We start from the raw sequence: 24423 nt of genomic DNA on the forward strand, positions 1-24423 counted from the left end.
CGATACTATTTAAAATCTCAAAGTGTAGTATTTCATTACATTTTATGTATGAGCTGAAATGATTAATTAAAATCTTTCCGTAAAAACTTCATTTCGAAGTATTACTATCATTAAAAAAATAAATAAAATAAGGTACCTAATGAACCCAGTGAATTATGTTTGTTAGAAATAACTAATAAATTAAACTAGTTTAAAAAGCTAGAACAAATAATTAATAATAATATTATCATATCATAATTAAATAATATGATTATCGTATAGTTTAAAGAACGAAGTTTCTGTTAGCATATTTAATTTTCAAGTTTTAATGGTTTTTCAATGAATAATTATGTACCTATTAACATACGAAACTATTAAAATTAAATTAAATATAGTATTATTACCCATTGGTTTGCATAGTAGAAGTGATACAAACCAACATAAATTTGATTACATAATATTATTTTAAAATTAATCTGGCTATAATGTATGCTACCATTACTATACCAACACCGAATAAAAGCGGTGTAAAAAAAAAGCGGGTAAGTGGATGTCGCTCTGCTGTACATTAGGTGGTGGGGTGGACCTCTGACTAGGGTAGGTTAGATTTGAATGCAATGATATAGGTATCATTTTATACGAAAAACGATTCTGAACGGAGATGATTTGTCAGTCTAGGATATATTGTATTTAAATATTGTCATAAATTCTATTTTGAAACAAATATTTTATTTTTCAATTGAATTTTGAACTACAAAATAATTTGCAAATATTCATGGTTTTGACGAATTTTTGTCAATATTTGAAATTCAAATGATAATAAAAATTTAATTTGAATTTCCGGTGGACATTTTTTTTGTGATAAAGACTGACAAATTTGTAAGGAATCTTGTATTAAATTTTCAAATCTTAGATTTAAAAAGAAAAGTTTTATGAATTTCTAGCTTAAAACAATTTGTGATTTTTTGTGATTTTACGTATTTTGTCAAAATTCAAACTTTGAATGCTTGTAAAAAAAAATTGTGACTATGAATTTCTTTTATTTTTCAACTGCTATTGTAACAATATGTTAAGAGCCTTATATTAAATCTTCAATAATGTCTACCCAAAAAATAAATTTTTATCGATATTAATTTTAAAAAAAAACTAATAATGATCGAAAATTGCATATGCCTATGAATATAGTACAACATTATAAGTCAAACATTTTTGAAAATTTCATGGCGGATAAAATATACTTATAAAAATATTCAGTGAAAATTTCATGTATCAATGGTCATTTGTTTTAAAGTTCCATCAATAATCAAATTTTGTCGAAAACTGATTGTGCGTAAAATTTCCAGTTTTTCACTTAATTTTTAGTTTGTTTATCCCGATTATTTAGAAATATATATAAGAATTTTTTACTTTTGACCACCAAAGTACCAACTAGATTCACTTTCTGATCGAATAAAGTACTGAAGTCAAAAATCGAAGCACTTTTACTCTGCCCCAAAACGAGATGACAGACACAAAAAAAAAATATTCATGGTTTTGACGAATTGTTGTCAATATTTGAACTTCAAATGCTAATAAAAAAAAAATTGTGCCTATGTATTCTTATAATTTTTTAATCACTATAAGAATAACTTATGAGAAACTTTGTATTAAAATTTCAAGTATTTTGATTGGGCCAAAAAAAATTTATCGACATTTCAAAAAAAAAATTTCAGTTGTCTACATATAAATATCTCAAAAAAAGTCAAAATATTTTGAAAATTAAATTATGTAAAGAAAATGCCAATCTTAATAACTGGTAAAATTTTCAAGTGTCTACGACTTATACTTTTTGAATAATAACAAATATTTAAAATCTTTTAAGGATAAATCGTTATCATTACGCTATTTCGTAAAAATTTAAAATTTTTCCTATAATGATGCTTCGAGTTTTCTCTATGGCTACTTGAAGGAAAACTTATGGACAACTTAGTGTCGTATTTTTAATCCTTAGTTATAAACACAAAAAATTTTATGATTTTTCAACTTCAAAATTACTTGCAAATATTCGCGTTTTCGACAGATTTCGTAAAAATTTTAACTAGGTATAAACGCTTATAAAAAAATTGTGATAAACGATTTTTAATTTTTTTTAGCTTCAATAAGAACAACTCATAAGGAACCTTGTATTAAATTTTCATGTTTTTTTGGTAGTCCAACATACCTTTAATCCTTTACTCAACATCCTTTAATCCATTGTATTAAATTTTCAAGTTTTTTGATCATCCAACATTTTTTTACCGACACTTCAAAAAAAATTCTCAAAATTTCAGTGGTCTATAAATAACTCAAAAAAAGTCAAAATTTTTTGAAAATTAAACTGTATATAGATATCCCTAACATAAACATTTGGTGAAAATTTCAAGTATTTACAGTGATAAGTTTTTGAATTACAACCATATAAAAAAATCGATTTGGTCGAAAACTGGTTTTGCGTAAAAATTCCTGCAGTTTTTCTGTCATTTTTGTTTTGTTTTTCTCGATTTTTTTGAAAACTGTTGGAAAATGTTAACTTTTGACCTCTATAATGCACCAAGGATATACACTTTTACATCGGAAATCACACCCAAAGTTTGAAATGGAAGCATTATTTCGACTAGTTATGTTGTACACAGAAATACAAAAAAAAAAAACACAAATCATTGTAAAATCAATGCATTCATCACTTCTTTCAGAATCTAAAAAAACACACACATATCATTGTAAAATCAATATTCAATACATTCATCGCTCCGCTCAGAATCTAAAATTACATTTGGATTTTGTAAATTCTAATTACACTTTTTTCCAAATGGGTAAAACTTGTTTACGGTAAACTGTAAAATCGATCATTTATTTTTCAGACAATCAGTATGATTACAAATTATAAACAGAACATATTTCTGATACGTTATTTTTAAGAGATTTAATTTAATTACATTTATTTAGTTCTGATCTTATCATCTTGTAAGTACATCTTATAAGTTTATTTTTATATAAAAGATTGATTTAAAAAAATTAATTCCAGAACGACTCCAAAAAATGATGAGGGTATCAATAATATATTATTCATGTGTTGGATAGAAACGATTACTAGAGGATTGCCACCGTGTATTATAATCAATGGAAGTACAAAGCAAGTTCTTGCCGTCAATTCTTAAATCATTAATATATAATACAGTTACAGTGTTTGGAAAGAATGTCGTTCATGAACGCATATGTTCACACGTTCACCTTCATAGTTAGTGAACGATACGCGTACGTCGCTCATTTTTTAAAAATAGGACGTGAACGTGAACGACGTTTATATTTTTAATGAATTTGGACGATTTTGAAGACGCTCAATTTATTTACTATTTAATAAATATAATATGTATATAATTTAGATACTTTAGAAAATGTATATGCTCTAAAGTCTAAATTGTTTTTATTTTTGGGTTGAGACCTATATGTTTATGGGTTTTTTATACAAACTGTTGGTAAATTATTTATACACAAAAAATTAGATGAACTACCTGATGAACGCGTTCATTTTTTCAAAGAACGTGAACGTGAACGCGTTTGTTTGAAAAAACATGAATGTGAACGTGAACGAGTTCCTTTTTTAAGGACTGAACGTGAACTTGAACGAATTCATTTTTTTAGTGAACGTTTCGAACACTGAATAGTGAATATATATATATATATACCTAATATACATATATTATACTTTATTTATGTACACAATTTCGCACTCTTGAACATTTTTCTTTTTCATTAATAACTAATAGCATTGATTATAGAATATAATTATAGAATTCTATAATCAATGCTAATATAGGTACCTACCTATTGTGCTATAACTTGTATCGATTATAGTATAACTGTTTCCAGAGTTGATATTTTCCAAGCAATTTTTCCTGGGGTGCCAGGATGATGTTACCGCGCGCAACCTAAACACTGCTATTACTAAACAACGAGTTCTATAAATATTATTATTTTTCATTAAGTGCACCATGACCATTATTTGTACCAGTTAGTACCACTGAGATTGAATTTGTACACTTTACATAAATGTTAAGAGTCATATCTACTTTTTGTCATTGTAAATGACAATGCTATTTTGCTATTTTTGTAACAATTAAAATATAAATACTTATTAACTTCTATTATTATCTTTATAAATTTTTCATTCATTGGTTTTTGTTATTATATTTTTAAATTAATTATATATTTTATAATGCAAATAACATTTGATACCTATCGTTTTATATTGATTCTTTTATTTAAATTTTTATAATGACAGCACGTCTTGTTCAGATTTTCACTCAGTAGTCAAACTAATGTTAAAGTAACCTCATTGGAACTTCGTTTAAATTAAGTGAAAATGAAATTAAGATACCTTTTTTTATTAAACCTAATATATAAGAAAGCGTTTTGTTGAAAAAATTTAAGGCGAGTTTGACAATAGTCAATAAACACTTGAATTAATTCTGTTGGTGATTAAATCTATGAAGTTGTATCCTTGTTGGTCTGGAACTATAATTAACAAATTTGCTGGTTTCAAAAAATCAATGGTACAGAATTATTATGTGAAATATATTTTTTGTTATTTGTTCATAAAAAAAGATAGTTACAATTTACAAAACTCTAATAAGGAAATAAATCAACAATTGTTTATACCAGTAATAATGTATTAAGTAAGTGCGTCTTAAAACCAATTGTGCGCTGGTATCAAATATGTAAATGGTCGTACAGATTCATGTGAAATGAAAAAAATAATAATAATGATTTCATTATTTGCAACACTGTTCAGATTTTCCCATCAACCCGTTACACCTTCGCCAAGTTTTGACCTTCCATCCGGGTCCGAGTATGTTGCACCAGTCTCCGGCTGAATGTGCATGACAGTCGAGCCAGCGACACTCAGCATCGATCGTTGTGGCTGCGAATAGCAAAACTAAAAAAAAAAAAATCATGTTAAATATTGTATACTTTCATATTATCAGGCATATGCAATTTTCGATAGTTATTTTACAATTTTTTTTGTAAGCATTCAAAGTTTGAATATGGACAAAATACGTAAAAATCACAAAAATTCGCAAATTTTAGTGCTAGAAATTCAGAATTTTTTTTTTTAAACCTAAGATTTGAAAATATAATACAAGATTCCTTACAGTTTGTCAATCTTTATCACAAAAAAAATGACCACCAGAAATTCAAATTAAATTGTTATGAGCATTTGAAATTAAAATTTTAACAACATTGGATTTTCACTGGATTTCTCATTTAGCGATTTACTTATTTTGGTGTTACTCTAAAACAAATGACCGCAGGTACTTGAAATTTTCACTGAATGTTTATATTGGCATTTTCTATATTTGATAAGATTTTCAATTACTGACATTTTAATTTTCAACTTTTTTAGTTTATTTTTTGTATAATATGTCAATAAAATTTTAGTGGTTTGGTCAAAAAGCTTAAAATTTAATTTAAGGCTTCCAACATACTGTTTTAATAGCAGTTGAAAAATATTAAAAATACATAGGCATGATTTTTTTTATAAGCATTTAAAGTTCAAATTTTTACTAAATACGTGAAAATTACGGCAATGTTCAAATTATCTTAGACAGCATAAATTCATAAAAATTGACAATTGTTCTTTTATTTGTTCTAAGTTTTGAAAATTTAATTCAAGATTCCTTATAAGTTTGTCTACCTTTATGGCTTTATCAAAAAAAAAAAAAAAAAATGTATACCTACCGGAATGTCAAATATTTTAATAAGTATTAATAACAAGTAATAATAATCTATAATACCTATAATACCTATATCCTAGACAGATAAACCGTCGCCGTTCAAAATCGTTTTTCGTATACAATGATATAGTGTTATTGGATTCAAATTTAATTCCATCCATTACAGTAACCGACTTGTAACCTACTGTACAGCAAAGCGATATCCACTTTTCCGCATTTTAAGTTTAATTACATTGTTTTGGCTGTTTATACATTAGGCGTATTACCATCGACGTCAATGGGAGGGGGTTGGTCAGGCACTGAACCTTATACTTGAACGTTTTTAGCTACTTCTAGTTCAAATCTAAATCCTCTCAATAAAAATATCTTCATACGTTGAATGAGTAAAATAATCGATGCTTTTATATAATATTTTAATTTATGATACACCTATAACGGTGATAACGTGGTCAATATTGTCTAGTACGAGTTCATATACGTTAAGAATACATCAGGTCGACTATGATTCAAAAAAGACTCAATGATATGGCTACAATATTAAGTAATATATACAGATAATAATTATCTAATAAGATTATCGATATAATGAAATTTATTTCATAAAACTTTGCGCCTAAATAATGTTATAAAATAGGTATACACATTTTATAATTATTTTATTTCTAATGATTATAGGTAATGTTGACGAGTGAGAGACTTTAAGCTGAATATTATTATATACAAATTCGAAATAAGACTTATTATATAGGTAGTAATATTATAGGTATTTTAAATTATTTTAGAATTACTTTGGAGTGTTATTATTTTATCCGTTAGGTCATAAAACTTGAAAATTTTATACAAGGTTCCCCATAAGTTGATATAATAGCAGTTGGAAAATATTAAAAATACATAGGCATGTTTTTTTTTTTTTATAATTATTTAAATTTAAATTTTTACTAATTGGAAATTAAAAAAATTCTTTGGTCTTTAAAAATGTATAAAATGTTTAACTTTAATAGCTAAGGATTGAAAATTAAAAAGAAAGTTACAAGTAAGTAGTTGATTCTTTTGCAAAAAAATCTAAAAACTATACGCAAACACAGTTTTTTCTTATAATTATTTTAAGTTCAAATTTGTAATTTTTTATCTATTAAATAACCAAAATTAACAATTTTAGCTATATTATTGTAATTTAAAAATATTCGTCTGTACTTTAAATTGTATATAGGTATATAGGTATATAGGTACCTATTACCTACTATGAATGACACTGAGTGAGCCGTGTGCATAATGAATTTGATTGGATTAATTTGGAACTTATTTTATAGGTATCTACCTACATTTTTGGAATACTACTAAAATTAAATTTGAATGACAATTAATGTAATTTATATTGTACACATCCAAACAGTACAGTATAGGAGTAATAACTCCTTTGAAATAGTGTAAAAAATTAATACAAGCATAATATTTTGATTTATACAATTACAATTTCTAAGACGCATACATTTTTTTAATACTGATTTAAATCCGTATGTTTTTATTAGTCAATAAATAAATAAAAACTTATTTTAAATTTTTTGAGTGAGTACTTAAGTAGTAGTTCTAGATTTATAATCAATTAAACGTACTTTAAAAAGTCAAGTTACAAGTCTTGTTAATTCTAAATTAAATACCGTCTAATTTTCGGGATTGCTAGTTAATTAGTAATTATCAGTCAAAATAGCAAATATAGAAATGCTTACACTTTTATTAAAAGTTATAAGTTGATACTTATGATTATATACTAACTCGATCAACTTGTTACCTATGCGACAAAGTGGATGCGTAAGTACCTACTACCTCTACTTAGTACCTACAATTTGGAAAAATAAATTGATCAATCAAACATTACTTTATATTATGTAGTTTGTACTTACCTACTGCGGCGACCAACAGAAACAAAGACAAGTTGCGATTCATGTTGATGTTGTTGTTGTTTAAACGTTAACTCTTGAACAGTAAGTTGATATCGATGGTTGGAAAGTGGATTCTGTTTTCTGAAGTGTCAGACTTGTTCTTTTATAGAACAAATTTCAAAGATCGGATGATTCATACTAGATACAATAGCCAATAGGTAGTACCTATATTCCTATTACAATATTATTATACCATAATATTTTTTTACTAGATAATAATGCTAATAATGTGGTTTCTTGCATGAGGATAGACGCTCAGGAAATTCCCAATACACAATAAACGAATAGTAATCAGAATATTATATCTAAGTTATATTAGTATTTTAAAATTATTGGTTATAACCATTATTAATTAATGAGATTAAACAACTATAGATTATTAAAAGGTCAACATAATTTATTATGGGGTTTTCTAATATTTATTTTTTCCCATTATCAAGCAATATTATTAGCATTTTATTCTGATTGTACAATGAACATTGTACATAATAATATTATATACGTTTAGCATGACGTAAATTATAAATGTAATGTATTTCAATACTTATTATTAATTTTATTGAAATAAAAATAATACACACAAAATACATGTATAATATCATAATAATATAGTTTCTTAATAACTACTTGTCAATTATTGGTGAATTTTTTTAAAATGTATCGATCTTATATATATATCTTACAATGGTATGTGTTAATGTGTATACATTTTTCGTAGATGTTTACATGAGTTTATAGTAAAAAAAAAAATGTTACGATTTTCAACACAACAACTTTTATAATTGATAATATAATCTAGTTAGTACTTTTTTAATATCAATGGCAATCAAAAAATTTGAAGAAAATTCAAAACCTGGAGTTTTACGGATAAGTTACATTTTTTCACAAAATCGATTTTTTTAAATTTTAGATTGTGAGCGGAGCGATGAATGTGTTAATTTTACAATGATGAGTGTTTTTTATTTATTTATTTTTTGTGTCTGTGTACACGATAATTTTTTGAAATAATGCTTTGATATTCAACTTAAGTAGCTTTTCCCGGTGGTACATTGGGGAGGCCAAATTTTTAAATTCCCAGTAGTTTTCAAAAGCACTAGGAAAAACAAAAACAAAAATGAAGGAAAGACGGGAATTCGTACGCAAAATCAATTTTTGAATTTTTGATATTGGTGTAACTCTAAAATAAGTTACTGTATACAGATATCATTTTTACTGAATGTTTATGCTGACATGCTCTATACTTGGTAAAATTTTCAAATATTTTTGAGTTATTTATAGACATTTGAAATTTTTAATCTTTTTAGTTAAGTTTTAGATTCTGAACGAAGTGATGAATGTATTGATTTTACAATGATGTATGTTTTTTTTTTGTCTGTGTACAGCATAACTAGTCGAAATAATGCTTCAATTTCAAACTTTGGGGGTGGTTTTCAATGTAAAAGTGAATATCCTTGGTGCACTAAAGAGATCAAAAGTAAACATTTTCCAATAGTTTTCAAAAAAATCGAGAAAAACAAAAAAAAAACAATCGGGTGTTTAGACAGTGCTCACATAAATAATAAAAACACAAATACCAACAAAGCTAACTTAAATTAGTTTAAAATAGTGTGTTGCGGTTGGCTTGTTTATTTACATTGCTAAAACCTATTTAATTATTATACTATGTCTATTATTATTCAAAATACGTTTTAATCGTTTTTTTTTTTTTTTTTTAAATTTTAGGCATGATTATTATTATTTCAGAATGTAGTACCTAAGTATTTAGATTTGTGACATATACAAATATTATTAAACTCAGATTAAGTTAACAATTTACGATTAATTATCTATTGACATATTGCGAGTTGCCTATTACAATAAAGTGGTATATACAATACACTGTTCGAATGCATTAATTCATACTGATAATTAGACAGCCTTAATTAATATTGATACATTAAGTCTCTAAACTAGTTTACAAACTAATACAGGTATATGTAATGTTAATGTTGATTTACACCTAAAGGTGTGATTCATAATGAAATTTAACTTATTCCTTCAAGTGAATATATATTAATTCATGTAAATTATAGTGTTATGTGAGAAGTTCCGATGCATGTGTCTGGAATTTAAGGAATTTTCATAACAAGGGTTGTGTAACAATAACAATCCAAGAAGTAAAGCACAGGCAATAATTCAACACAGTATCAAGAAGAAAAAGCGGGTAAGTCGTGGATGTCGCTCTGCTGTACAGTAGGTTCCTGTAATGGATGGGAGTAAATCTGAATGCAATGATAGGTATCATTGTATACGAAAAACGATTCTGAACTGAGATGATTTGTCAGTCTAGGATATATTATATTTACATATTGTCATAATGGATGGAATTAAATTTGAATCCAATGATATTATATCATTGTATACGAAAAACGATTCTGAGCGAAGACGGTTTATCTGTCTAGGATATATTATAGATTATTAAAAATTATCAAATATTAGATTTAAAAAGAAAATTTTTTAATAATTTCTAGTTTAAAATAATTTGCAAATTTTCGTGATGTTCGTAATTTTTACATATGTTGTTAAAATTCAAACTTTGAATGCTTTTAAAAAAAAATTGTGACTATCCATTTATTTTATTTTTCAACTGATATTGTAAAAATATGATAGAAGCCATGTATTAAATTTTCAAATCTTAGATATAAAAGGAAATTTTTTTATGAATTTCTAGCATAAAATAATTTACGAATTTTTATGATTTTTACGTATGTTCTCAAAATTCAAAATTTAAATGCTTGTAAATAAAAATTGTGACTATATTTTTCTTTTATTTTTTACCTGCTATTGTAAAAATTTGTAAAAATTTAAAATTCAAACGCACTTAAAATTTTTCCTTTAATGATGCTTCGAGTTTTCTCTATAGCTACTTGAAGGAAAACTTTTGGAAAACTTAGTGTTGTATTTTTAATCCTTAGTAATAAACGCAAAATTTTTTTTGATTTTTCAACTTCAAAATTACTTGCAAATTTTCGCGTTTTCGACAGATTTCGTAAAATGTTGGACTGTAAACGCCTATTAAAAAAAATTGTGACTAACGATTTTCAATTTTTTTTAGTTAAAAATTATAACAACTCATAAGGAACCTTGTATTAAATTTGCATGGTTTTTTGGTAGCCCAACATTTTTTTACCGACACTTCAAAAAAAAATTATCAAAAAAATCGAAAATTTCAGTGGTCTTTAAATAACTAAAAAAAAAGTCGAAATTAAACTGTATATAGATATCACTAACATTAACATTTGGTGAAAATTTCAAGTATTTACAGTGATAAGTTTTTGAATTACAACCATATAAAAAAATCGATTTGGTCGAAAACTGGTTTTGCATAAAAATTCCTGCAGTTTTTCTGTCATTTTTGTTTTGTTTTTCTCGATTTTTTTGAAAACTGTTTGAAAATGTTAACTTTTGACCTCTATAATGCACCAAGGATATTCACTTTTACATCAGAAACCACCCCCAAAGTTTGAAATTGAAGTATTATTTCGACTAGTTATGTTGTACACAATGTACACAGACAGACACAAAAAAAAAACACACATCATTGTAAAATCAATACATTCATCACTTCTTCCAGAATCTAAAACACTTGTTAAGAGCATTTAATACTGATCTCACTCTCACACTTATATTAACATTGATTACTAAATTAAATATTTAGGAAAAAAAAATGCTAATATTTAGGATTTTAGAGCTTATGGTGTGAGACCTTCCCTGATTGAAGCTGAATTCCAATTCTTGTTATAATAGTTATTATGCTATTTTATGTATAGACGGATTCACATAATTGACCAATGAATTGAAAAAGAATAATACACAAAGCCGCTGAAGTGAAAAAACAGTTATTGTTAGGTATTGAGTGAAATGTATGATGATTTAGGCCCGGCTTACACCAATGCAGTGCGGTTACGGCGCACTGTATGCAGTGCCGCATTTAAAATAGAACACACGGTATCGTGAATCGTGATTGCAGGTACTATTCAAAGTTATATAAGGATAGGTAATATGAGAGAAAACATTTTCTGATTTTGTTCAGAAATTACCCCCTTTGCAACCCTTTCAAAATAGGATGCAACAAAATGACAAATTTTGAAACAACAAATGTTAGTAAGTATAACGTCCTCTAGATTTACAACTTTTAAATTCAGACACTATACAATATTATACCTATATTAATAACTTACTTGCTTCTTGGATTTCGTAGTAAACAAATTAATGTGTAAATAATATAATATGAATATTTTTTTTTCCACTTGAGTACATATTTCTATTTTTAATTATAACTTTAAGGGGATTGATAACGTGATTTTCTGTCTTTATCTAACACATGCGCTACATAGCTACATTTTAGCCATGTTATTTTCTAAAAGTTCCGATTAGTATAGTGAAGCAGTAATAAATAATAATTCTGAAAACAGATTTGAATTTTTTGTTAAGATTACTTGAGAAATTGACTTTTCCACATTTTTGATTTTTTGATTTTAACAGTTCTAAAAATTCAAAAATTTATATTTTTAAGTATACATTTTAAGAAATATAATGATTATAATGTTTGTATCAAAACTGAGGGAAAGTCAATCTCAAGTAGTCTTTACAATAAATTCAAATCTGTTATAGAATTTTTATCGCTACATTAGGTGAAACGGTATGTTTGGCAAAGAATATGTCTAAAATCTTGTCATGTGTGCATTAAACAAAGAGAAAACGGTATAAAATCCCCTTAATTTATGTGTAGAGTATATTGAGAAGGTATGTATGTAAAAATATGGTAATTTTCAACAGAAAACACATTTGCTTGTTGCTTGTTCCTACCACTTGTATGAGCTGGAAGTTCTATTTGTATTTATTCAATCTTCAGTTAGATTTCACTGCAAATAACAAATGGACATTGTACATAAATTATTATACAGTAGATTAAGTAGTCAAAAAACTTGTAAAATATTGCAATACATCAATTCAACATTTGTGTGAGTAGTGAGTATTCATATTGTATGTGGTCCTTTCTTAATGGCGTAAATTTCTTTTATTCTGAAAGATTATGGTGTTGTGTATGCTGATTACAATCAATATATACTATACAATAAATAATAATTATTATAATAAAATATAAATTACACAATTCGCAATATTGACACTGGTGTTCTATACAGACTGAGTTAAGCGATAACTGCTGATGAACCACTTTCTGTATTTTTTTATCTCATATATTACGAGTATATCATATCTTAATCTAGTTTTCTATGTTGACACATAATTATTATTGGCTTAATATTTACTGGCTACAAATTTTAACTTAATAAACTTTGTTAAACATTACCTAAATATTTTCTTAATTTAATTTCAATTTTTAATTAAGTTTTGAAGCAGGTACATACCAGTACATTATACAATGAAGAATTTAAGAGTTAAAACTTGGTACGATAAGGTCTAAAAAGGTACTAATCTACAAATATTTAAAAATTATAGGGATCCAAATTAATTAGATAGAGGTTGGGGTTATGTTAGAATTTACTAACTCAACAATTATTTACACTACATGATGGTAATATAATATATCTAGCGCTCAATAACAACTAAAATTTAATTTTTCAATTGAACAAAAAATACAAGCTCATGATAGCAGCAAAGGTATCAAATATTTTATGGTGTTTATCCAATTCAAGGATTAACTATTCAAATATATCTATAATACAAAGCTTAGAGAAAATATTCCAACTGTAACAGTGACTGCACTCAAAAAATATTTAAATCAATACAACACAAAATATTTTAAAAATTGTAATTTTTTTATTATTAATAGGCACTAAAATTTTGTATTAAACATGTATTAATGCTTAAAGCTAATTATAATTTTCTGAAAAATTAATGTTTATTTGATACTTAAATTCTAATAACATTAAAGTTAATTTTGGAAATCAGTTTGAAATAAATATCTGAATAAACGTTTTTGGAAAAGTAATGAAATTATGCTTACATATTGATATTGTTTTATACTGATGCATATTATATTAAATTGCCTAAGATGAATTCATACTTTCTGTTTTAAGTATACAAACTTGAAAGTCTTAGATTAACTAGTAGGTATACCATTTTATTACAAAACTTGAAATATATAATTATACAAAACATATTATAAATTAAATAAATTAAATTGATGAAAAAAAAAATAAGAAAAAAATTAATGTAGTAAAATAAAATTTAAAAGTAAAATGCAAAATAAAAACAATAGCTTAACTATAATAACGTACAGCCAATTTATTTAGGAATGGCGAAACTTTATTTGTTAACACAGGCTCTATAGGAAGTTTAGAATAAATAAATAAATAACTTATGTCATCAATAAAATGACAAAAATAAATTAACACTAAATATATGCTCGGAAAAAAATGTTAAGTAGTATACACTAAACTTGAGTTTTAATTGATTGATATAGTTTTGATTATAAAAAATATATAAAATTAACTTAGCCTCATAATGAAATTTCTGAGGATTTTCACAGGCTTAACAGGTGAATTAAAACAGTCTTAATGCCACATTAGCATTTCATTTATGAGCATAACAGTCAGTCACATTTTCTTCATTTATAGATTGTTTCCATTAGTTTTGGTTTTATACATTTAAAAGTGATGGCACATGTACGGTTTGTGATTGTGTTTTCGTTGTATGGAATTTCAAAAGTTCAGCCACGGTGATGGCAACTTGAACAATTCCTTTACCCTCCAGAATATCAACAGCACAACAAATCAGTTTCTAGAAAAATTTAAGCATTGTTGTTTAAAAATTAATACTTTTTGCTTACAATTTAAATTATATTTCTTACACTATACATTAATAAGACGACGTCGTACTTGTATGTATCTCTATCTATATCATGTACCACATACCAAATCTTTGTTTAATAGTTTCAGTAGTGTGCTATTAGTTTTGATATTAGAGGAAATTGGCCTATTATCAAACTTCGCGGTAAGAACATTATGTGTTTTCTCATTGGTTTATTACAATATTTTAATTTTAAAATGAGTTATGTGCATTTTCAAATACTTATAGCGTAAAACCTTGCTAAGACAGAATTTGCAGTAGAGCCATACAATTTTTCCACCTTAATAGAATTTCCGACTTGACGGAGGGCTCATTCATATTGCATTTTAATCAGGACTGAGGAAATTGTTAATATTATCAAAGGTTTACTATACTTTACTTACTCACAACTCATTTAAAAATTAAAATATCATAAGACTCCCAATAAGAGAACACAGATAATGTTCTTACCTTAAAGTTTGTTAAGAGGTCAATTCACACTAATATCAAAACTAACATCACACTATTGATACTAGTGAAAGAAAATTTGGCATTTAGTATGTATGTGTGTAATACAAGCGTATGTGTTATACTTATAACAAATTAATTAGCAATTACTTACTTCATTCACACCAATTTTACGGCACGCTTCCAAAAAATTATCAACATTTCGTCTACATCGAGCCATAGTAAGTTTAGGCTGTAAGTTATTAAATATATTAGATCAATATCAAAATAAATAATATTATATACATTTTAGAATTTAATTTAATTTATGTTTACCACAGCTGGTGAAGGTACATGAATGCTAGCTACAGATCTAGGTTTGACGTGGTTTGCTAAGTAACAAAGCACAACTCCATCATTAAGTGCCGGTGACAGTTCACTTGGTAGAGACATTTTTAAACGTGATTCAATAGTCTAAAAAAAAAATGTATTTTAATCTGAAATCAAATAATTAATTCTTGAATACAAACACCAACATTTCGTAGTTGTTTCACAAGTTCTGCCTCTTCTCTTGCTTTATCGTACTCCCGTTTCATTGTAAACTGAAGCTTATTTTTAGTGGTTTGTGTGTTATTCTTAGACCAAACATTAGGACTACTAGGATTTGACGGCATTGGCAATGATAAATTATTGACTGGAGTTGATACAATGTCAGGTGTACTTGGTTTAGTGTATGGGCGGATATCCTGTTTATAAAATGACAAAAAAAAAAAAATTAAAAGGAACATTTTCATGATATTTTGAGAGTTGACATAACCTTTTGATCATAAATAATTTCGGAGTTTGGAACTTTTCCTTTATAAATAGATTCTTGGGCACGTTGTTGTTTAAGGAACTCTTTGTATTCTCTATAAAATAAATAAGATATTTATTGAACATAGTATGAAGCATTGAAAGTATGCAGCCTGTATGTTTGTTGTTTCCGTCTTATAAATTGTCAACATTCAAATTTGTATTCACTAGTTTCAATAGTGTGCTGTTAGATCTGATGATAGAATAAATTGAAAAATTACCAATCTTTTAGGTAAGAACATTATCTGTGATTAAGCGTTAGTGATTTTTTTAATTTTTAATTTTCAATATATGGATATGAGATATAACATGAATTAAAAACGCTCATATCTCAATTGAAAATTAAAATACCATTGAATAAAAACCAACGCTTAAGCACAGATAATTTTCTGACTTTTCTGAAGTTTGATGAATAGGTCAATTCACTTAATCCATTCTAGTTTTTAAACTGATGGAGCTGAGCGAAATCTGCTGAGCGTAAAATTTGCTTTGTTACCCACTTGTAAGACAGAGACAATACATGAGGATAATATAACATGCTTTTAACAGTATTACTTACCTATAGCTTTGTGTGTGATGTGTTTGTTTATCATTTAACTTGACACCATTATTATTGCTAGAGTATATTTTGTTTGAATTTGTTGACATATTACCGTTGCTTTTACTGACATGTATAATTTCGGGGCTATAATTAAAACTGTTAAAAATAATCACATGAATATGTTAATATGTTACAATACCTTGCATTGTTATTGTATCTGTTCGTTTCCCTATGTTTTCTATCAGATTTGTTCAAATATTCCATGCTTCCATTTGCACCCTAAAAATATAATTTAGTAATCAATAACAATAGATTGTAAGCCAATAAGTTAAAACTGTAAGTACTTCATCCGAAGAATGTACAAGACTAGTTGTTTCAGATAATGTCAGACTGTCCATATTACTGTCTAAACTATGATTATTGCTCTTTAGAGAGTTGAACTTCCACGATGATCCTCGATTTCGGCCTTCTTTAATGCTTTTCAATTCCAACCATTTAAATATATGAATACGGCCCTTAATACAAACCTATGAAATTTACAAATTGTCAAACATAATATTCAAAATATAATTTATGGTGTTGTTAAACTAATTATTAATATACACTCTTACAGCAGTTGGAGGGGAAACCAAAGGGTTATTGGCTACATCCAAACATTCCAAACAAGACATTAATCGCATTTCAACAGGTAATGATGCTATTCGGTTCAAACTGACATTCAATCTTGCTAATTTTATACATGTTAATTCTGTAAAAATCTCAACATTTCATTTTTGAACTTATTTAAGTTTGAACTTTATGTTATATAATATTTTGTTACGATATTTTAAATGCTTTTTATTTTATTTTTCTGGATGAATAATAGTTCAACAATTCAAATTGTTACAAGTATAAGTATACTGATATAAATTGTACGCATTAATTATTTTACTTGGTTAAAAATATTTAAGGACTAATAAATTAGATTTAATTTTTTTTTTTAACAGGGTATTTTTATTTAACTACAAAATATTAGAAATTATTGTTATCATGTTTTACTTACCTAATGGTAACTCAATAAGTAGATTATTTTGTGCATTTAAACATTTTAATGAGGACAGTTGACCCAACTGTGGTGGTAAATTAATAAGCACATTACAGCTTACGTCTAACTCGATAAGAGTTTTGCAAAATCCAATTTCGGTGGGTAATTGTCTAAGTTTGTTATTGGACAATAATAGGATTTCAAGAGGTAACTGACATATAGCTGCTGGTAGACATGTTAAACGGTTCTGACTGTAAAAAAAGATAACATCTGTATGAATACACATACATTTCTATATGTAACAGGTAGAGATTCAAATAAATCATACTACTCATGGCTACCTATTAACAAATAAAAAATATCTAAATGCCTGGATAACATATTTATTTTACATTACTATCGGGTACCATTATTAATTTGATTATTTTGAGTGTTTTCTATTAATATATTTATGATAGTTTTATGTTGTACTGTTAGTTGATATTATTTCTTATACCTATGTATGGTTTACATTTAAAACTATGTGATGGGTTACATAAGTGTAATTAAAAATGTTAATCAAAGTAAACAATACCTTAGTGTTAGAAGATCAAGGACATTACATTGCATAAAAATTATATTAATATTTTGATATTATTATGTAAGGTAACTACCTGGTATACATAACTACCTGGTAGGGTATTACATTTAAGTAAATAACAAACATATTCTATAATTATGAGAGTAAAAATTTTGAAATAATATATGCTCATATTTTGACACTAGGTGAAAATTGTGTATTTTGATAAATAGATAATTAAGTTGTCGTCAAAATATTTAAGGCAGAAAACAAAATAAATTTTATGGATTTTAATATTAAATGATGAGACATGAATGTAGTAAATGAAGACAAATAGTATTAAAAATAAAGACAATAATGATTACCATCTAATAGTACTCGATTGTATGTTTGTTTGTAAATTCAAGTGTTATTTGTTTACCAATCAATATTAGAAAGAAGATGCAACTCACAAACAGAATAAAATAAAATAAATTTATTTTTTAAACATTCTTAGAGTAAAAACCTATGACTCATAAAAATGAACTACCTAGATAATAATAATAATAACTATTGTTATAAATCATAAGATACCAACAACTTTTGATGACCACCAACCTGAGATCAAGATGCACCAATGATTGAAGAGATGTGACTGTGTTGGGTATTGATCGTATAGCATTATGATACAGGTTTAGAGATTCTAATGACCAAAATTTAATTACTTCGGCTGGAAAGTGTGTGAAGCAATTCTTAGAGAGATCTGAAAATAAACAAGCGACGATTACAGTGGTGGGCATTGAAAGGATTGGTGAAACGATTTTGATGACATTAGGGTCAGACGGCGACGGGTGTGAACATGATGACAAACAATAACCGGTTCTTACCCGCAATGGTCGTGTCAGACAAATCGTATTTATTCGTCACCGGGAATTCCTTTAGCTTGCGCCCACCGAGTTTCAATTCGCCGCACAGATGCGCGTCCTCCAAGAGCTTCTCCAGCGACCTGGTCATCAGCCCGTTGTTGCGATGCGAGTACAGCGTCGACGCACAATCCATCGTGCCGTGTCCGCGAACGTCGATCGGCGACGCACAGGTGAGTGAGAGGACTATCACGCCGACGAGACGGGACACCGGCGACCCGCGTGACGGATGCGTCCACCGACGCCGTCGGAAACGTCAAACGAACAGGACGCCATCGCCGGTTTGGTCGTCGGACGTGAGCCGGAACGTGAATGAAAATCGCTCCACGACCTAGGTAGGTATAGTTGTAATGACCAGGTATGGGGTAAGTCAGGCGCGCGCGACGTATCGTACGGAGGCACTATTACGAATTACGAACGACGCCGAACGGACGGGTAGAGTGGACCATCAGACCGTCTGATCCGGGATTGTGTCGGACAAATCAACGCGTTATCAACTACACACTCGTTGACCCCCGGGAGTCACTCATAATGTTATTATTATTATTATTATTATTATTATAGACGACGATGATGGTGATGATGACAACGGCTTAGCTCGTCGGTGGGTGGGAGATGGGTGGGTCGGCGACCGGAAAGGGAAATTTGTTTACGGGAGACCGCACAATGCAAACCATTGTCGTGATAAGACTCGTGTGATAAGGTCAAAGATAATGATATTCTATTATTGTTATCGTTCTAGTTCCACGGCCAAGTGACCAACCGCTGTTATATTAAATATATATATAATATAATATAATATAATATATATTAAATATATATTAAATACCTAGCTAGATAGGTATTTATTATTCAGTAAATTGTTTTTAAGGTTTAAGTGTTTTTAATAATAATTTGTTGTTCTGAACGGGCAATTTATTGTAAATCACGTGTATTTTTCTACCTTTAATTATTTTTTAAATCAATTTTTTGTTTGTTTCTGACATCACCTTTTGAGTAATTGGCAAAAAAACTAGTACCCATACCTACTTTTAAAATAAACATTTTATTTTGTTGTAATTCAAAAATAGATATCTGTATTGGACTAGAATTTTCACCAAATGTTTATATTATGTATATATTATTCTACGTTATTGAGTTTTAGCTGAAATATACAGGGTGTAACAGAAAGATCCGAAAAAATATGCTAATTAAAAGTGTGACAACAATAATTAATATTATATGATGAGTAAATAATTTAAGAAATATACTCATATCAACAAATTCTCAAAACCCATATATTTAAAAAAGTTATTACGTTCCAAATTAATTTAGCCAAATAAAAATTGAATTTTAAAAAATTCTAAAAAATAAACTACTTGACTTAGATAAATCTTTTTAGCATTAAAATAGTTTTTATAATTAGATTCACAAATAGGATATTTTTTATTTATCCAAAAAAATAATTCTTATCAATTTTTAAGTTTTGATTTTCAGTATTAGAAAACAAAAAAATTCAAAATTATATTCAAAATTTAGTGCAAGTATCTATGAATTATACGGAACATAAAAGTTTTAAATATTGAATACAACAAAAATTATTCCACATGTCAGATCATCGTGAATTCGTGAGACACTCTGTATATATATAAAGGGATTAATAAAGAAACTAATGATTATTAATATTACATTATGTATCTTATATATACCTACTATTTGTTCTTGACAAAATTAGCTCAACATATAGATATCTATTATTATAACTAAGTAATCGAAGAATAAATTACCAATAGGTAATGTAGGTACCTACTTGAACTTGAGTTAATTAAGTCAACGTTAAAAGTTAGATAGCTAAGTTAACAGTTACTATACGTTTATATGATGGCGTTAAAAACGCTCGCACTATGTACTTTAAGAATTTAAAACTGATTTAATTTCAAACCGTTTTAACGCCATTATTATTTATTTTTAAAGTTAACTCTTATAGTTAAAAGTTAATAAAGATAAAAATAATAATTTAATTTAGTTAAAAGGTGATAGGTAACCTAATTAATTTTGTTTTAATTATTGCATGGGTTACACGTAGTGACTGTGCAACTTTCAATTTGTTTAAATAATAATTAGGTAAATACCTACCTACTTTTAAACAATCTGGTAAAAATGTATCCTATTTGTACTAGATATTCCACGCTGGGACAATCATGACTCGTTTCTTTCAAGGTAATTGTTAAGACAAGAAGTATTATTTTATTTGTTTAATTTTTATTTAAAATCATTATATGCCCAGCGTAACAAAAAGCGTACAAAATTACAAAAGAAATTTAGTAATTGATTAGGTTTAGGTACCACTATATAAGTATACAATACGATTTCAACTTAATGTAGGTATACCTATCAATTTTCAAATTAATTATAAAAATATATAGGCTTAGGTATTAAAATGGATACTCATGGCCTGTCTTAGGGGTGGGCGAGCTGAGCGACTGCCCAGGGAGCCGATATGTCATGGGTGACTTCAGAGTAAATACTTCTGAGTGAAAAAAACTTAACCTGAACTAGAGAGCGCATTAATTTTCCTTGCCCTGGCCGCATAGTTCCCTGCAAAGATCGGCCCTGTGGATACTTGAACAATTCAACAAGAAAATTAACTGACTAGGTGGTTAAATCGAACATTTGAAAAAATTACTTTTTAACTATCGATGAAAAACATAAGTACAAAAATAAGATAAGAAAAAAAATTCTTATCGTATCATACATAAACGCCAAAATCCTAGGTACTCGTGTATCACAGTGAATAGAATGAATATATAGATAATAAATAACAGATATTAAATTTATATTGATTTGCATAATATGTATATAGTAATATAGTATAATATCATAATATACTATTTACATTTTTTTTTTTATAAAACCACAACCGATTTATTAAATTTATATTTATTTGCATATATTTTAATAATAAAATAAAATTTTTTCATAAAATCGTATCCGATGTATTAAATATTTTATATTGATTTCAGATTTGCATGTATACTCGTATATTCTAATTTAACAATTTATTATTGAACATTTTTTTAAATATAATATACTATATTATTATATCATTTTTTATAAGATAGCAGTTTTTAAATAACTACTTATATAAAATATTAGTCTTGATGGGAATGATATTATGTAATTTTTTCACCTTTTGTGCTTATGTCATATTATGTTGGGTATAACAGGTGCACAATATTAGATTGGCGCTTAAGTCCTACAAATGTTGGCGCAAATGATAGATTATTTTTGTACCTTTAGCGCTTATGGCATATAGCCTTAACTACTTACCTGATAATGCATATTGTACAATTTCACGTATTAAGTCTAGAGTATAGACAGACTAAAACTCTATTGATGGCATATTGGCATTAAAAATGAAATACTAACCTTCTATATATACATTATAGTCATTATTATACTGCATTAGACTATATGATATGCGTTTTTATTATTTATAAAAGTTATAACAAGGTGTGGAATCTTATGTATGTAAATAGTTAATTCTGTAACCATTAACCAAAAAAATATGAAAAACTAAAACTATATACCTAAATACCTACAGTTTTTATAAGAGTTATTTTAAATTTAAATTTGCTAAAATTACATATTAAAACCAATAATAACGATTTTGGTTATTTTGTTGTAATTTAAAAATATTATTCGAGTATAGGTACTTGAAACTTTTAGAGAAGGTAAATGCATTATATTTGTATACAAAATGAAATTTTAAAATTCAATTTTCTCGACAAAAATGAATTTAACTTACAGTAATACTACTAACGCCTAATAGTAAAATAAATTACTTAAATAGTTTAATCACAATAATATCATAAAATGTCCTTAGTAATATTATAGGCTGACAGACCGTCTTCTCTTAGAATTATTTTTCGTACCTAAACAATATCAATATTTGTATTTTTAAGTACATAATAAAATTTTCAAAATATTTTGTCTCTTTTTGAGCTATTATTATAGTCTAGTTCTATTCTTCAGTTTTCATTCTTAAAATGTCGATAATGTCATTTTATTTGTCATTCTGACATTGGATATGAGTAGAACATATTCTCTTATTAGAGACTACCTATGTTTGTATGCTTCTCTTAACCATGATACAACGATTTTTTTTTTTGCATACTCTTATAGAATATTTTTTAGAAATCCAATTTATACTTAATGCAAAAACACGTTATACGAGAGATCAGTGCTGATAAGTAAATTTTGTAATTTTGTTTATTGTATACATGATGTATTTTAACTAACTATATAATGATACCAAAACATTTTTCTTACAGAAAACAAAACTGTATATATTGTTCCAAGGATAAATCGATAAAATTTAAGTAAAAAATAAAATAACTAGACATTCCCCGTAAACATCATTTTTAAATGAATGAGCTCGTGCAACGCTATAATACGTATACGAGTCATATGAGACATATATTCTTCGACCAAATTGTTATTTTTAAATTTTATATGAATTTCTTGTTTTGTCTACGATTCATATAGTATAGGTACCTACAACCTATTTGATATAAATTTCCTTGTCCGGTCGTACTTATAAATGTTTTAATTTTTATATTTTTGTTTCACCAGTGGCTATATTATTTTACAAAAACGAAGACCTATACAGTGGACGAAATTACTATAAGGACGAGTGAAAAAACGATGACGGATATTGTCATTACTTATGTGTACAATACTACAATAATAATATAGAGTGAAACATTTCTGATATAATGAACAATGGACGCACGTACGTAAATACGTTTTAATAACACGCAGAATAAAATAATGATATAATAATAACATAAAGATGAGAATGATTCTTATAACGTCTATAATTGGGTGGATAAAAAAGTAACCTTAGTTTCCTAAACAGTTCAAGGATGTATAAATAATACACCATATTTTTTGTGTTATTCGAGATTAAAGAAATACAAATTAAAAACTTAGAACAACAAATTTTCCTGAAAATGCGGAAGTATGATTATTCGAACCAAGAATTCTCTTTTAAAATGGATTATAAATTGTAATACACCATATTTTTTCGCCTCATGAAAAAAATAATAATAAACTGTTAAAAACATTAATGTATCTATAATGTATATTATATTATAAATTATATAATATTGCACATCATATAATATTAAATGCTTACACACAACACGATTTTATTTTTATAAAATTTTATATTATTACTATTGCATACCTTATAAAATATGTATTATTATATTTTTTGATTCTCTTGATATTCTCGACTGCTGCAATTGTAAATATATCTACTTAACTATATAAAAATATTATTGTTATTATTGCTTCTAGCTAAGCTGCTATACTGACGTCTGTATGATTCAATAACACAATAAATTAATATTATATTATATATAAATACCGATATACCTACAACCTACAACATTCAGCTACATGATGTGATTCGCATACGCGATGGTGTATAATATTATATTGAATGACATATTTTATTTTAAAACAAAATGTATTGTGTTTCGCGCGCGTTATGCATGCGAAAGAGTGTTAGGTAACTCGAACGCATAATATACATCTTAAAATAAC

General features: G+C 26.9%; 2 protein-coding genes across 2 annotated transcripts; both read right to left on the reverse strand.

The window, feature by feature from the left end:
• Positions 1–4558: 4558 nt before the first annotated feature.
• On the reverse strand, positions 4559–7792 carry LOC149060326 (uncharacterized). The gene is made up of 2 exons (XM_089217864.1): positions 7634–7792; positions 4559–4933 (listed from the first exon to the last, which is right to left on the reverse strand). The coding sequence occupies exons 1-2, from the start codon at positions 7674–7676 to the stop codon at positions 4770–4772; spliced, it is 207 nt and encodes a 68-aa protein (XP_089073990.1). The 5' UTR covers positions 7677–7792; the 3' UTR covers positions 4559–4769.
• A 4916-nt stretch (positions 7793–12708) lies between these two features.
• Lrch (Leucine-rich-repeats and calponin homology domain protein) lies at positions 12709–19430 on the reverse strand. The gene is made up of 12 exons (XM_015508459.2): positions 18796–19430; positions 18527–18671; positions 17389–17621; positions 16958–17094; positions 16691–16873; positions 16546–16625; positions 16365–16490; positions 15771–15861; positions 15490–15699; positions 15290–15427; positions 15129–15206; positions 12709–14458 (listed from the first exon to the last, which is right to left on the reverse strand). The coding sequence occupies exons 1-12, from the start codon at positions 18965–18967 to the stop codon at positions 14318–14320; spliced, it is 1734 nt and encodes a 577-aa protein (XP_015363945.1). The 5' UTR covers positions 18968–19430; the 3' UTR covers positions 12709–14317.
• Positions 19431–24423: the final 4993 nt, after the last annotated feature.

Source organism: Diuraphis noxia, unplaced genomic scaffold (assembly GCF_037042655.1).
Source record: "Diuraphis noxia isolate RWA-SAM2 unplaced genomic scaffold, SU_Dnox_SAM2 contig0001, whole genome shotgun sequence".
NCBI lineage: Eukaryota > Metazoa > Arthropoda > Insecta > Hemiptera > Aphididae > Diuraphis > Diuraphis noxia.

Excerpts from the sequence above, each read along its gene's own strand:
- LOC149060326 (XM_089217864.1), bottom strand. The coding sequence starts at position 7,676 with ATGAATCGCAACTTGTCTTTGTTTCTGTTGGTCGCCGCAGTAG. Across the intron at positions 4,934-7,633 it reads TCTGTTGGTCGCCGCAGTAG|TTTTGCTATTCGCAGCCACA; the intron begins GTAAGTACAAAC and ends TTTTTTTTTTAG.
- Lrch (XM_015508459.2), bottom strand. The coding sequence starts at position 18,967 with ATGGATTGTGCGTCGACGCTGTACTCGCATCGCAACAACGGGCTGATG. Across the intron at positions 16,491-16,545 it reads AGATACAATAACAATGCAAG|CCCCGAAATTATACATGTCA; the intron begins GTATTGTAACAT and ends TTTTAATTATAG. Across the intron at positions 15,428-15,489 it reads TTGTGAAACAACTACGAAAT|ACTATTGAATCACGTTTAAA; the intron begins GTTGGTGTTTGT and ends TTTTTTTTTTAG.